At 40.4% G+C, this 12255-nt stretch overlaps 1 protein-coding gene across 1 annotated transcript in view; it reads left to right on the top strand.

Moving 5' to 3' along the window:
• col11a1b (collagen, type XI, alpha 1b) overlaps positions 1-11968 on the top strand; it is a 73130-nt gene extending 61162 nt beyond the window's left edge. Inside the window, exons 47-67 of the mRNA XM_076098622.1 lie at positions 336-389; positions 972-1025; positions 1180-1233; positions 1451-1504; positions 2370-2477; positions 2647-2700; positions 2971-3024; positions 3551-3604; positions 5125-5178; positions 6485-6592; positions 6841-6894; positions 7290-7343; positions 8124-8231; positions 8411-8464; positions 8557-8592; positions 8696-8749; positions 9075-9336; positions 10424-10536; positions 10726-10794; positions 11058-11291; positions 11822-11968. Coding sequence (XP_075954737.1) covers positions 336-389; positions 972-1025; positions 1180-1233; positions 1451-1504; positions 2370-2477; positions 2647-2700; positions 2971-3024; positions 3551-3604; positions 5125-5178; positions 6485-6592; positions 6841-6894; positions 7290-7343; positions 8124-8231; positions 8411-8464; positions 8557-8592; positions 8696-8749; positions 9075-9336; positions 10424-10536; positions 10726-10794; positions 11058-11291; positions 11822-11968 — 1833 coding nt within the window. The remainder of the gene's footprint in view (positions 1-335; positions 390-971; positions 1026-1179; positions 1234-1450; positions 1505-2369; positions 2478-2646; positions 2701-2970; positions 3025-3550; positions 3605-5124; positions 5179-6484; positions 6593-6840; positions 6895-7289; positions 7344-8123; positions 8232-8410; positions 8465-8556; positions 8593-8695; positions 8750-9074; positions 9337-10423; positions 10537-10725; positions 10795-11057; positions 11292-11821) is intronic.
• The last annotated feature ends 287 nt before the right edge of the window (positions 11969-12255 follow it).

The following is a 12255-nucleotide window of genomic DNA, read 5'->3' on the forward strand; positions in this document are numbered from 1 at the left end:
TTGAATCCCAAAACTGGATAATACATACCACCTGCACCGTCCTCTTTGTTTCCACTTTCCAGCGGACATAGATGGATGGAGCTCCCACCCTGCAATTTACACAGGCTGATTATACCCAAGCTTCCCATACCCTTTAATTACAATAGGTGTCCTTTTTGACTAATTGTCTGTTTACACTCAGAGGTTCTTCTGCATTTTCCATCACACTGCATCCTAAAGCTCACTGTTCAATACGCATCATCTGTTAGTACCTGTTAATGAGCAGCAAAAAATGTTTTTCTGCCGCCTCGCTTGACCCTTTTCTTTGTTCTGAAGAGTGTTTGTCTTCTTTGCAGGGATTGCCCGGCCCTCCTGGTGAGAAGGGAGAGAACGGAGACGTTGGAGCAATGGTGAGTGCAGCTCTGTCAGTGACTTTTCTCTCTGTTGCAGCGATTCGCATTGTATTCACGTGTACGACCTGGAGAGGTGGGGAAATTGTGTTGATTGTTCTGAAGTTTTGGCTCGTGGCTGAGTTTGGCGACTCCTCGAAGCCACTTGGCAGGTTTTTTTGAAGTCTGTGGAAGATGTACTGACACAAACATTTCTGCTGGTGAACACTTTGCATGCTTTGTTTCCATGCAGTTTGTTTCTGTTATCTACCAGTTTTGTAGAGTTGGTTTGCGGGATGCATGTGTCCCAAATGTTTAGTTGTATTCTGTTCTGCTTTCTTAATTCCCTGTAAACTTAATCGATATATTTAGTTTTTGTATATTTGTAAATTAAAGTAATTTGTGAATAAAGTCTGATTCAGGTTCTGATACCCAATTGAAAAGAAAGCACTTATACTGTAGCACCAAGTGATTATTTTGGATTGATTTTTTTTTAAATGTTTTGTAATGTTGAGCACATGTTAGGCTTGCCTTATGCATTATAAAGAAAACAATTATTGTCAATACTACTATACCGCACATAACGTCTATCTTTGCTGACAGGGTCCACATGGTCCTCCTGGCCCCAGAGGCCCTCAGGGTTCAAGCGGAGCCAATGTAAGTTTGTTTTTCATTTAATTGTTTTCTTTTTAAAGGCATCAGTTGTACTTATAATAATAAAAACAAAGTTTGTTTAAAAAAAAGCACACACTTCTGTTGTATGAATCTTACTTTCTTTGGATAATCGCTAAGTGTCATGATTTATCCACAGGGTGCTCAAGGTCCTCCTGGTGGTATTGGTGCAATGGGAGGTGTTGGTGAGAAGGTAAGAGCAGCTGATTGTGGAAGTGCTTGTTAAAGTACATTCCTTTTATTTCCTTCGTTTTGTCTTGTTTTCTCTTTGTGCTCCTGAAGGAAGCAGCCATTTCACTACCATGCACAGTTTGTGTGTTTGACATTAAAGTCGAAGATACAGACAAAATGCTGGCCACCTGATAACACTATCTGGTGTGATAATCCACATTTTCACTGTCATGTCATAGGGAGAAAACGGTGAAGCTGGCAACCCAGGACCACATGGAGAGTCTGGTATCGGAGTAAGTACAGTGTCATGCTAAAACACTCATGATATCAGATATGAAGTCAGAATACGCTCCGAGTTATTTTGTGTGACAATAGCTTGGAGTTTTTCAGAATAACGGTCTGGTGTTTCATGTCACCATAATTAGTCCTAGATGACAGGAAGCCCACTTTCTCACAATTAATTTAACATTAATTTGGATGGGCATCTCCCGCATCAATCCACATAATAAGCACAACATCAATTTCATAACGCAGCGTACTGTTTTTGCCTGCAAAAGAGCCTCAGCTTTTTACTTTCCAGTTGTATAAATCATGATGAGGTATTCGGAGCAGTGCCATTGATCCGGGCTAAGCACTGATTGTGTAGACCAGAGAGGCCTCACCTTAGTTATAGGTATGCGCCAATCACAATCCCTGAGTCTTAGTCCATCAGGTGGTATTGATGTATCCGCCTGCTGCCAGGCATTTGTTTACGGTGACAGATAGAGCTAGTGGTGCATTTCACATTGAGGTCAATTTCAAAGCTGCCGTGCTGGCATCGACTGGAGAAGCTCTCTGCTCTAATGGGCCAACTAACGATTGTGGTTTTGTAATTATGCTCCAATTGCGGCTCTTAGTCAAAGCCAACACTTTAAAGACACTGTTGCTGCTATTACTAAAGCAAAACAAAAGATGATACGACTATTTAGTGTTGACTGTTTGTGGACTATTTGGTTTCTTTTTATTCAGCTCTAAGAACAATACTTTGAGTTTTTTTGTTTTAATGCCAGATGGAGAGACAGATTTGACAACACATATGTCTCGTGCCTTATGCTATTGTGTGTGAATGGCCCTCGTGTGTTCTTCATGGTGACAAGCTTGTGATGCATTTTCCCTCAGGGACCCAGAGGAGAATCTGGTGAGAAGGGAGAAACTGGCCCACCTGGAGCTGCTGGACCCGCCGGTGCCCGCGGACCCTCTGGAGATGACGGTCCCAAGGGCAACCCTGTATGTCTCACACACACACAGCCATGACTGATGCATTATTAAAGCTGTCAGCTGCAGAATACAGTGTCACATTAGTCAGTCCAGCTGTCCGCTGTCAGACAAGTTGTTGAGGCAATGTCAAATATCTGAGTCAAGCTCAAGTCTTCTCTGTGTCTCGATCTGTCTGCAGGGTCCTGTCGGCTTCCCAGGAGACCCCGGTCCCCCTGGAGAGCCTGGTGCTGCTGTAAGTGCTACATTTATCCCTCAGTCAATCTTATATTTATTATTATTATGTATATTTAGCGAGTAGCAATACATGCCTTTATTACCCATAAGTTCTTGTTTTTCTCTTTTTAACATGGCATTCTTGATTTTTCATGTTTTTTGTTATTGTTTGTATGTAAATGTGTTGAATGTGCCGTTAATGTAGCTGTGATGTGAAATGGCATTCAGTACATACAGTGAGTACAGTACAAGAGCTGACTAGTGTTGTCATTTGTGCATTTTGCTTTAGGGTCTTGACGGTTTATCAGGTGACAAAGGAGACGATGGAGATGCTGGGCAACCTGTAAGTCTGACCCGAGCTCAAGTTGTGAAAACTTGCCAAGTAAAATGAAAAGTATCCGGCCAGTCACATTCAAACGCTAAAATGAATTTCCCATACACACAATCATGTGCAAGAATACAGCAAGATAACTTTTTTTAATTTGTGAAGTAACCTGAGAATGTGGAGGAGCTGTAGTTGGCAGCATTTTGAGTATCTAGTCATTTAATTTTGGGTTTTCTTAAACATTAAAAATCTGAGAATTTGTACATTAAGGGAAATGATGGAAATAAAACTAGCAGCGCCATTTGATATCATGTTGCAGTTTATTGTACATTTCAATTTCAGTTGTGTTGGAATTCACTTGATCATGCTAATAGTGACGCATGTGTAGCAACAATATGGTGAAACCTGTGTGAAAAAGACCAAAAAAACGATATGTTCAATTCTGTAAAAATCAGTTTTTGCAAGATTGTAGATATTTCATAATAAAACAAAACTCTTCAATCTTTGTGAAGTGTATTTAAATGGTCTATCTACTCTACGTTAGGGCCCTGCAGGTCCGTCCGGTGAGGCTGGAGTACCAGGACCTCCAGGCAAAAGGGTGAGTACATTTCCAAAAATGATGCATGAGACGAAACTTCTGCTACACTCTTGAGATGTTCTCTATTTTTAGATTCGCAATGCTCTTACAGGCTTGCAAGCTATTTTTTACCCACTATTGTATGTTTGGATTTTAAGTTTTAGTTTGATAGGAAACTGTGCCCTTTAGTTAAGCTTCTGAGAATGTCTGGAATAGCCAGTAATTGCAGACAAAGATCATACTGTAAGAGAGTATTGGATGTATCGTGAGTTTGACTTGCAGTAATGTGAATGCAAAGCAGTGAGACGTCTGCTGTTGCTAACGTCAGGAAATGAACTTGCCACTTTAATTCCTGGCACTCAATGCCCTTTCTGTCACATCAGACTTGGGCCGACATCATTTCATTTCTCTAGCATGGCGTTTTTTACAATGCAATCCATTTACTCTAATAATGTTTTGCAATTAACAATAACACATGCCATTAATGTAGGGTATGAAAGGCTGGCACAATATGGCATGAGAGAATAGAAACTTTGATGTTTAAAGTACATTCATTTAGTTTGTTGTACTTTAGCAGAGATGATGCTCAGAGTACTGGACGGGGCCCACTGTCAACAACCACTGGACTAACTAAATATTGTACATATGATAGATAAAACTAGCTCCATTTTGACCAACATTCATGACCACCGCTTGTGGTAAGATACTGTACAGTACTGCAGAGAAGATGATCACCGGGTAGATAAAGTACAGTAGCATCATCGTAAAATGTCTAAAAATATCTACATGCCACATTAGTTTGCCTGTTTTCATGCAATTATGTGGCTGAAATTAAAATGCAGGCTTGGACTGTTCCGTCGTACATTTAAAAAAAAAAAACGTTGCTAAGGTAAGCACATTTTAGACCCCCAATTTGTATTCCAAGGGATACTATCCAGGTGACAGAGGCTACAGAACATATTAATGGACTTAGCGATATGATTTCTCATCCTTCACCAAGGTGATTCGGGGTTAGTCTCTTTCCCAATAGCTCGTCAAAATTGACTCACGTTTGGTGCTCATTGATGCATGTGGCTGCTTGACTACATTAGCACACATGCACGCACGGGCGCACACACACACACACACACACATATGCACTTTCACTAATGCACATACACAGTTGCCAGGGCTCATAACCTACATTGAAGACCAGTGGCTTTTGTTGGGTCTATTTGATTGTGGTGTCTAATGGCAAATGACAGTCCACTTACAAGGTTTTGACCACAGGCTGTTTGGTGAAAATACTGATGTGCTTTTAGCCCAGTATGTTTGGAATGTAGGGCAATGTGCTCGCACTGATGTTGCCTGGTCCTGCATAACCCTCTCTCTTTGAAAAGATTCAAGGTCAGGGTACGCATCAGCCGAACAATTAGTATGCACACGAAACAACCGCTTGTCAGCAAATGTTGGAAAATGTCCCTTTTAGAGAATAATTATGTTTGTTTTTTTTTAATTCAATGATATAAATGCAAACTAATCTTGTATTGTTGTTTCCTCAGGGTCCTGTTGGATCAGCAGGTCAGGGGGGCAGACAAGGAGAAAAGGGATCAAAGGTAAGTTGTCAACAGTCTGGACTTTTACAAATTATTCAACATAGGTATTCAAGAGAACTACTAGTCACCAGACGTCATAAGTGCATCTCCTTTTTTTAAACAAGCATCTAAGAGCATAAACCAGAGCAAAGGTACAGTGCAGAAAGAAACTTATACAATATACTTGAGGTTAAACAAGCATATCGAATGCATTCTCTTCCTCATAAAACATTTGCAAGTGAAGTATTTAGGTTGCCTTTCTTTCCTCCCATGAAATGCCTGAACAGATAGATGTCCAATAGACGAGTACAAAGGGCACAGTAACATCGATTTAAAACCTCTCCTATAATATCCTGTTTAGCTGTACATTGATGTGTTCACAGCAGATCCTGTATAGCTGTAAAAAAATGTAAGAATTGTTTTCACCAAAGAAGCAGTGAGTTTTCTTGAGGCTATTAGCAGATTTGATTGCTTTGTTAAAATCCATAACATTGAATTTGCTCTGTTTGAAGAGCATCAAATTAGAAATGTCTTTGTATGCCTGAAAGAAATAGTTTGTCAGCAAATCAGTTGGTTCAAAGAAAAGCACCGACAGAAAGCCTGATAACTATCAGACGTACCCTCGCTTGTTCTTTGTCGTCCTCCATCCCTCACGCACACACACACACACACACACATACAAAGTGCACTTTCTGTCCACGTCGAGTTAGAGGATTAGAGTTGATTTGATGGAGACAAGACATCGCCTGCGCGGTGATCCTCGAGTTTAAATCCAGGCCTAATTGGTTGTCAGAGCAATTTAATCCCTTCCTCCTCCTCCCCTAGTCAACATGACATCTCTGGAACTTCAATACATCAAAACTTGCTTCTCCTGCTCAGAAACAACAGATGAGATCTGGTAACATTTCATCTGTTGGGATGTTTCAAATCCTCAAATCCTTCCAATCCGAGTTTTTTTTTGTGTGTGTGTGGAAGGAAAACATTGCAAAACATTGAACAATGTGGCTTCTGTTTGCAGGATTGCTTTAATTATCAAGTTGGATAAAGTTCTCGTTGTGCCATCAGTGAAGAGACATGTGACCATACACAACAAGATACTGTGTGGAGTACTAGTTTCACTGTGTAGCAACGTTTTTAAGAGCGAGTCCTGCTTTTGTTTGTATCTCCTGCACAAGGACGTACTGGTTTCTTTCATTGTTTTTAGTTGTTTTATTTGAAAATGCTTTCAACATTTAGTTTAGTTTGTTTAGTTTGTTACTAACAACTGTAACCAAAGAATACCTTTAAGTGCCCAGACCAATTGTTATTTTGTGCTGATGTTTTACAGGGAGAAGCTGGTGCCGAGGGTCCTGATGGGAAAACTGGACCTGTGGGACCTCAGGGGCCTGCTGGAAAATCTGGTCCTGAGGGACTGCGTGGAATTCCTGGTCCTGTTGTGAGTACATTTTGCCAAAGATCTGCAACTTTGTTATGCCACAGGTTTCACATTTGAACAACACATGGAATTTATTCGATTCATCTGTATGGAGAAGATTACATGGTTGAAAATGAATGTTAGTATCATGGATACTTTTTGAACATGTTTTGCTTCTTAAAATATAGTTTTGTATCTTTTAAATCTAGTAATTAGATTATTTTCGTGTTATTAGCCAAATACTGTAATTCATTTCTCTTTATTTTCAGGGTGAGCAAGGACTGCCTGGTGCTTCTGGTCAAGACGGCCCTCCTGGACCTTTAGTAAGACATGTTCTCCCACCTGCTCACTCCTTATTAAAAAGGTCTTATGTTGCTGTTTAGCCATTAAAGGGACATTGGTCATCTGTGGACAAAACATATGTAATGTTAAAATATACCAGATTTTGGTGTCATAACATTACAGTATTGTAGAGCTGCAGCGATTTATCAATTAGTCGATTCAGAGAAAATGTATCTATTTTGATAATTGAATAATTTAGCTGAGTCAGCTGAATGACTCTTTGACTGTTGGCTAGACAAGACATTACATTTGATGTTATACAGTTGATTTGAAGGAGGAATGGAGAAGCGTCACCACCAATGCAGAGATCTGTGACATTGTGTGTATTCGTTTCACTGCTAGTTATGCTTCACAAACTGACTCTTTCCCTCCGCAGGGCCCCGCTGGACTTCCTGGTATGAAAGGTGACTCCGGATGGAAGGGAGAGAAGGTAAGATATTATTACGATGCTAATCTCAAATTGCTTTATTGTGTATTTTCTCATATCTGCTTATGCACCTTATCTGCAGCTGCCAAAGTAAGCAAACGGCCGGGCCTGTTGCCTCTATCTCTTTGTTGAGTCTATCCCTGTAAGGATAAAGAAAGCTTCTGCTTTGTGCTTTCACACAGTGATTTAATGCACTGAATGAATATGTATGAGTCCAGTAATATTATCGCTGTCATGGTCATTGGTTAAATGCCAGCATGCAGTAGTCGGACCATAACTCTGCCAAACAGCAGGTGCCGAGACAGACCACCATTGTTAAATATGACGACCACCATAAACACACTAATTATTTATAGGCAGAAATAAGAGTAGAACTGTGGTCATCCGGCCAGACATTGTGCTTGAACTTTAAGGTAAAATATGCATTTTGGTTTTGCTGTGAAAAACTGCTTTAATTTTCTGCAGATGATGAATGAACAGAAATTCAACTTTAACATTTAGCTATAATGTACGAACAAGTAGGTGAAAGACAATAAATATGTAAAAAGAGAAAATACAGCAGGGAACTAAAGCATGCAATGTCTACAGGTCAGACTGTTTCTGTAAACATTACTACAGTAGGTGGAGAGGGCAAATATACTGGAATAAATATTGAAGGGCTAATGTAACAGGCTGCTTCATATACATATACGTAATTAGTACAAATATTGTTTTGTTCTCAAAATGTATTTCTATGCTTTTGTCTCCCTCGTTGTTCTTTATTATCGTCTCTGCCTGCTCCAGGGTCATCCGGGTCTTATCGGTCTAATTGGACCTCCTGGTGAGTCTGGAGAGAAGGGAGACCGAGGATTGCCTGGACCTCAGGGTACTGGCGGTGGCAAGGGTGATTCTGTAAGTGTCAGGCAGAGTATGCTTTATTAAAATATACTCATCGTCTCCACTATAATGTGAATCTCATAAAGTCATAGCGCTGCATAAATGTATTCTTAAAAGTGTGACCTTCTGAGACTTGGAGGTCATATTCCCACAATACCACTATTTAGCCTAATGTGATCTAATATCTGTCATAGGGTGCTGGTGGTTCCCATGGTCCTCTCGGCCCTCCTGGTCCCCCCGGTATTTCTGTAAGTTCCATTTTTTTTTATTGATCAAAACATTTTTCAAACTTTTTTTCATCGTGGCTGTTGTTCATCTCTTAATATTTTATTTTCAACAGGGCTCTCAAGGACAGAAAGGTTCAAAGGGATCATATGTAAGTTATGTTTTCAATGTTTTAAGCCTTACATTGCCCGTCATGTGCTTTATGAGAATGGGGTTCTTTTTAATTATGACCACGATACTTTGTCTTCTGTCAGGGTTCAGCAGGTCAGAAGGGAGACAATGGACTGATTGGACCACCTGGACAACCTGTAAGTTACCCGTTTACTGTCTTTAGATAGCTCCAACCAAGCATTATTGTTATGCACATTATACTCCAAAAATGCTCTGAATGTGCATTAACTATAGCATTATGATTAAACACTGCAATCACTAGAGTAGAAACAATTAGTTGTATCAATGGCCTTGGGGAAATTTGAAGGCATTTTTTTCACTATTTTTGACTAAACAATGAATCATGAAAATAACTGATTCAACAGCCAATGTTTAAGTTGACAAAGGCTGCACATGCTACGGAAAGCAACCCCTGACAAATCGATAGTAATTATGTGCTTGACCTTAACCTCCGCGTTTCAGGGTCCACCTGGTGACATCATCCAGCCGCTGCCCATCCAGCAGGGTTCCAGAAGGACCAGGCGGCAGGCTGAGATGCAGGGAGACGAGGCATTAGCAGACTACGGCGTAGATGGCGTCGGTATGGAGGGGATGGAGGATGTCTTCGGATCCCTCAACAACCTCAAACAGGACATCGAGCGCATGAAGTTCCCCGCCGGCACCCAAGACAACCCTGCCAGGACCTGCAACGACCTGCACCTCAGCCAGCCGGACTATCCAGATGGTAGGACAGAGGCAGAATTCATCAACAGTAGAACTCGGTCTATAGTTGTAGTGGCCAACTGTCACAACATTTACTCTGTGCTCTACTTCAACAGTTTGAGTTTAATTTAGTCACTTGAAACTCTTTAAGCGTCCTCTTACTGTGCAGCTGCCAACATCCTGAAGAGAGGGAGAGGAGTTGATGAGACATGTTGTAATGCTCATCTTTGTCACTTTTATAAGCAGCTGCAAGTGATGTTTAAAGTTCTTTTGTGTCCTGCGTGTCACCTCTCCGGGTACTTAGTTCTAGACGTTGTTGGGGATGTATGAGAGGAAGACGACCGGCACTACTCAGGGTTGAGAAACTCTTTGGATTAAAAAAAGGAATTTCCTTCATTTGTAATTAATATTCTCTTTAAAAACATTAGCATAAATCAAAGATTAGACAGTAACAAAAATATGAAAAATAAATGAATTGTAAAGTTTTAGGTCACTATTAGGGAAACTAAATGCGATCGTAAAAACTAATGCTGTAATAATACAGGTTTTTACATCGTGTTTTAAATGTTTTGTTACAGCAAAGCATTTCATTATGTTATTTGCTGGATTGAATGCAGAAATTCGCACACCCTTTATTTCTGTGGTCATTCTTTTATATTTTTAAAGATTCCCTTCACAACAGTCTTGAGTCGCAATTTGTTTTTGTATTATTATATGATGTCATTTGGTGAACTCTCTAATCTATTGAAGCAACTGATCCAGCAACACAACCAATATTGAACATTTATAGTAAATGTCTGTCATTTTTGTCTGAATAACGACCTAAATGATTAATGCATTTTTAAAACATTTTGATCAAATGATTGATTCATTGCAGCTGTAAACCAAAGCTATTACTTTGGAAATAATAAACAACAGTTTTTAACTGCCTTGTGGACACGTTCACAAAACCTGACATACATAAAACATTAGTGTGTCTTCAAATAGCTGAGCTGTGATGATGTGGACATTAAATAACAGTCGTATTCACTCTCTAGGAGGCCAAATCTGTGCTTCTCACCCCTGCCTTGGCTCTGTCTCACGGCTGTTTCTCTCTCTCTCTCTCGCAGGTGAATACTGGATTGATCCAAACCAGGGCTGTATCGGAGACTCCATTAAAGTGTTTTGTAACTTCACAGCAGGCGGAGAAACTTGCATCCACCCAGATAAGAAATCCACAGGAGTAAGTAACGGGCAAACGTTAGCATCTGTTAAATACAGACCTGAAACAAATGGCGTGTTCAGTAAAAAAAAAAAAAAATCACGTAGGAGCTATTTGCAGCTATTTTAATTAAGATCTGTGTACAGCTACTGCAAAAGTGAAACATTTTAAGGTCCTCTGATTGTCGTTTAACCTTTTCTTATCATATAGGTTAGAATATCCAACTGGCCCAAGGAGTCTGCAGGTTCATGGTTCAGTGAATTTAAACGTGGCAAAATTGTGAGTTACCCCACATGACTTTTAAATGTCTTATTTTATTTTCTATTACCTACCTGTAGATGTTCACATCCATTTTCACTTTGTCTCAATGATTGTAACTCTCTCCCACCGTTCTCTCGCTTTCCTACACTGCCTCCCTGTCATACACCTCCCTACCTTACCTTTCTCATCCTTTCCTATTTACCTCCTCTCCAACTTTGATTTCAAACCATCCCCTCACCCCTCCTCACTCTCCATCCTTTTCCCCTTCTCTCTGTCCCTAGTTGAACTACAATGACATGGCAGAAAACACCATCAACACAGTGCAGATGACCTTCCTGAAGCTGCTGAGCTCCTCGGCACGGCAGAACTTCACCTACATTTGCCATCAGTCTGTGGCCTGGTACGACGCCAAGGCTGACAACTATGACAAGTCACTGCGCTTCCTGGGCTCCAACGATGAGGAGATGTCTTACGACAATAATCCCTTCATCAAGCCTCTGATGGACGGCTGCTCGGTAAATACTCGTTATCTGACTTTCAGTTTGCAAAAAAAAATGTTTTTCTGAATCCCATGAAATCCCACTCATCCTCACAAACAAGCCTGACTGTCATACAACAATGTTTGTACAGTGTAGAGGCAGTCTACCGCTAATTGGAGTTTTAGGAAATAAAATGACATACTACAACATGGCTTTTTATAGCTTTTATAATATGAATTCATATTACTTATACTTACCTATAACATGACTTTTTTAGTTTTTATGATATAGTACTATACCATTACTTTTTTTGTGACACACTATACTTTGACTTTTTCTCATTTCAGAAGCTTGTTATCAAAACGGTTGTTGGTTGATTGTCTGTAAAATCAATATCTCCACAGAAATTCATTAATTTTCTGTAACTTATTCTTCAAGGTGATTTTTTTACAGAAAAATCTGAAGACAAACATTTTTTTCTTTGAATGATTACTAAAGTCCCCTAAAGGATTGTGAATGATACTGCACCACCTTACTAAATGACTGTCTGTCCTTTGTGTTCTCAGCTGAAGCAGGGCTATTCAAAGACAGTGATGGAGATCAATACTCCCCGCATCGACCAGTTGCCCATCATTGACGTCATGCTGAATGACTTTGGGGAATCCAACCAGAGGTTTGGCTTTGAGGTCGGCCCCGTCTGTTTCCTAGGCTAGACACACACCTACTCCCCGCTGAAGGACAGGGTCAGAGGGTAAATATTAACACCCACATGCTGAGATCCAACATCCTACCTTCTCTCCCTGCCAAGCAAAAAACCTGTGTTTTCTTTTGTTGCCGAGAAGATCCACTCAAGCCCGGAGACGAAGAGTGCCTCTAGGCCCTGTCATGAAGTCGCTGACCAGGGGAAACTACTCCTCGCCCTTGTAGGGCCAGAATCACATGACTTTAACTTACATGCAGTAATGGGATTGACATCAGGAAAAGGACATTTGATGCCGTG

The sequence above is a fragment of the Anarhichas minor genome, unplaced genomic scaffold (genome assembly GCF_050575085.1).
Source record: "Anarhichas minor isolate MPS153535 unplaced genomic scaffold, ASM5057508v1 ptg000024l, whole genome shotgun sequence".
Lineage (NCBI taxonomy): Eukaryota > Metazoa > Chordata > Actinopteri > Perciformes > Anarhichadidae > Anarhichas > Anarhichas minor.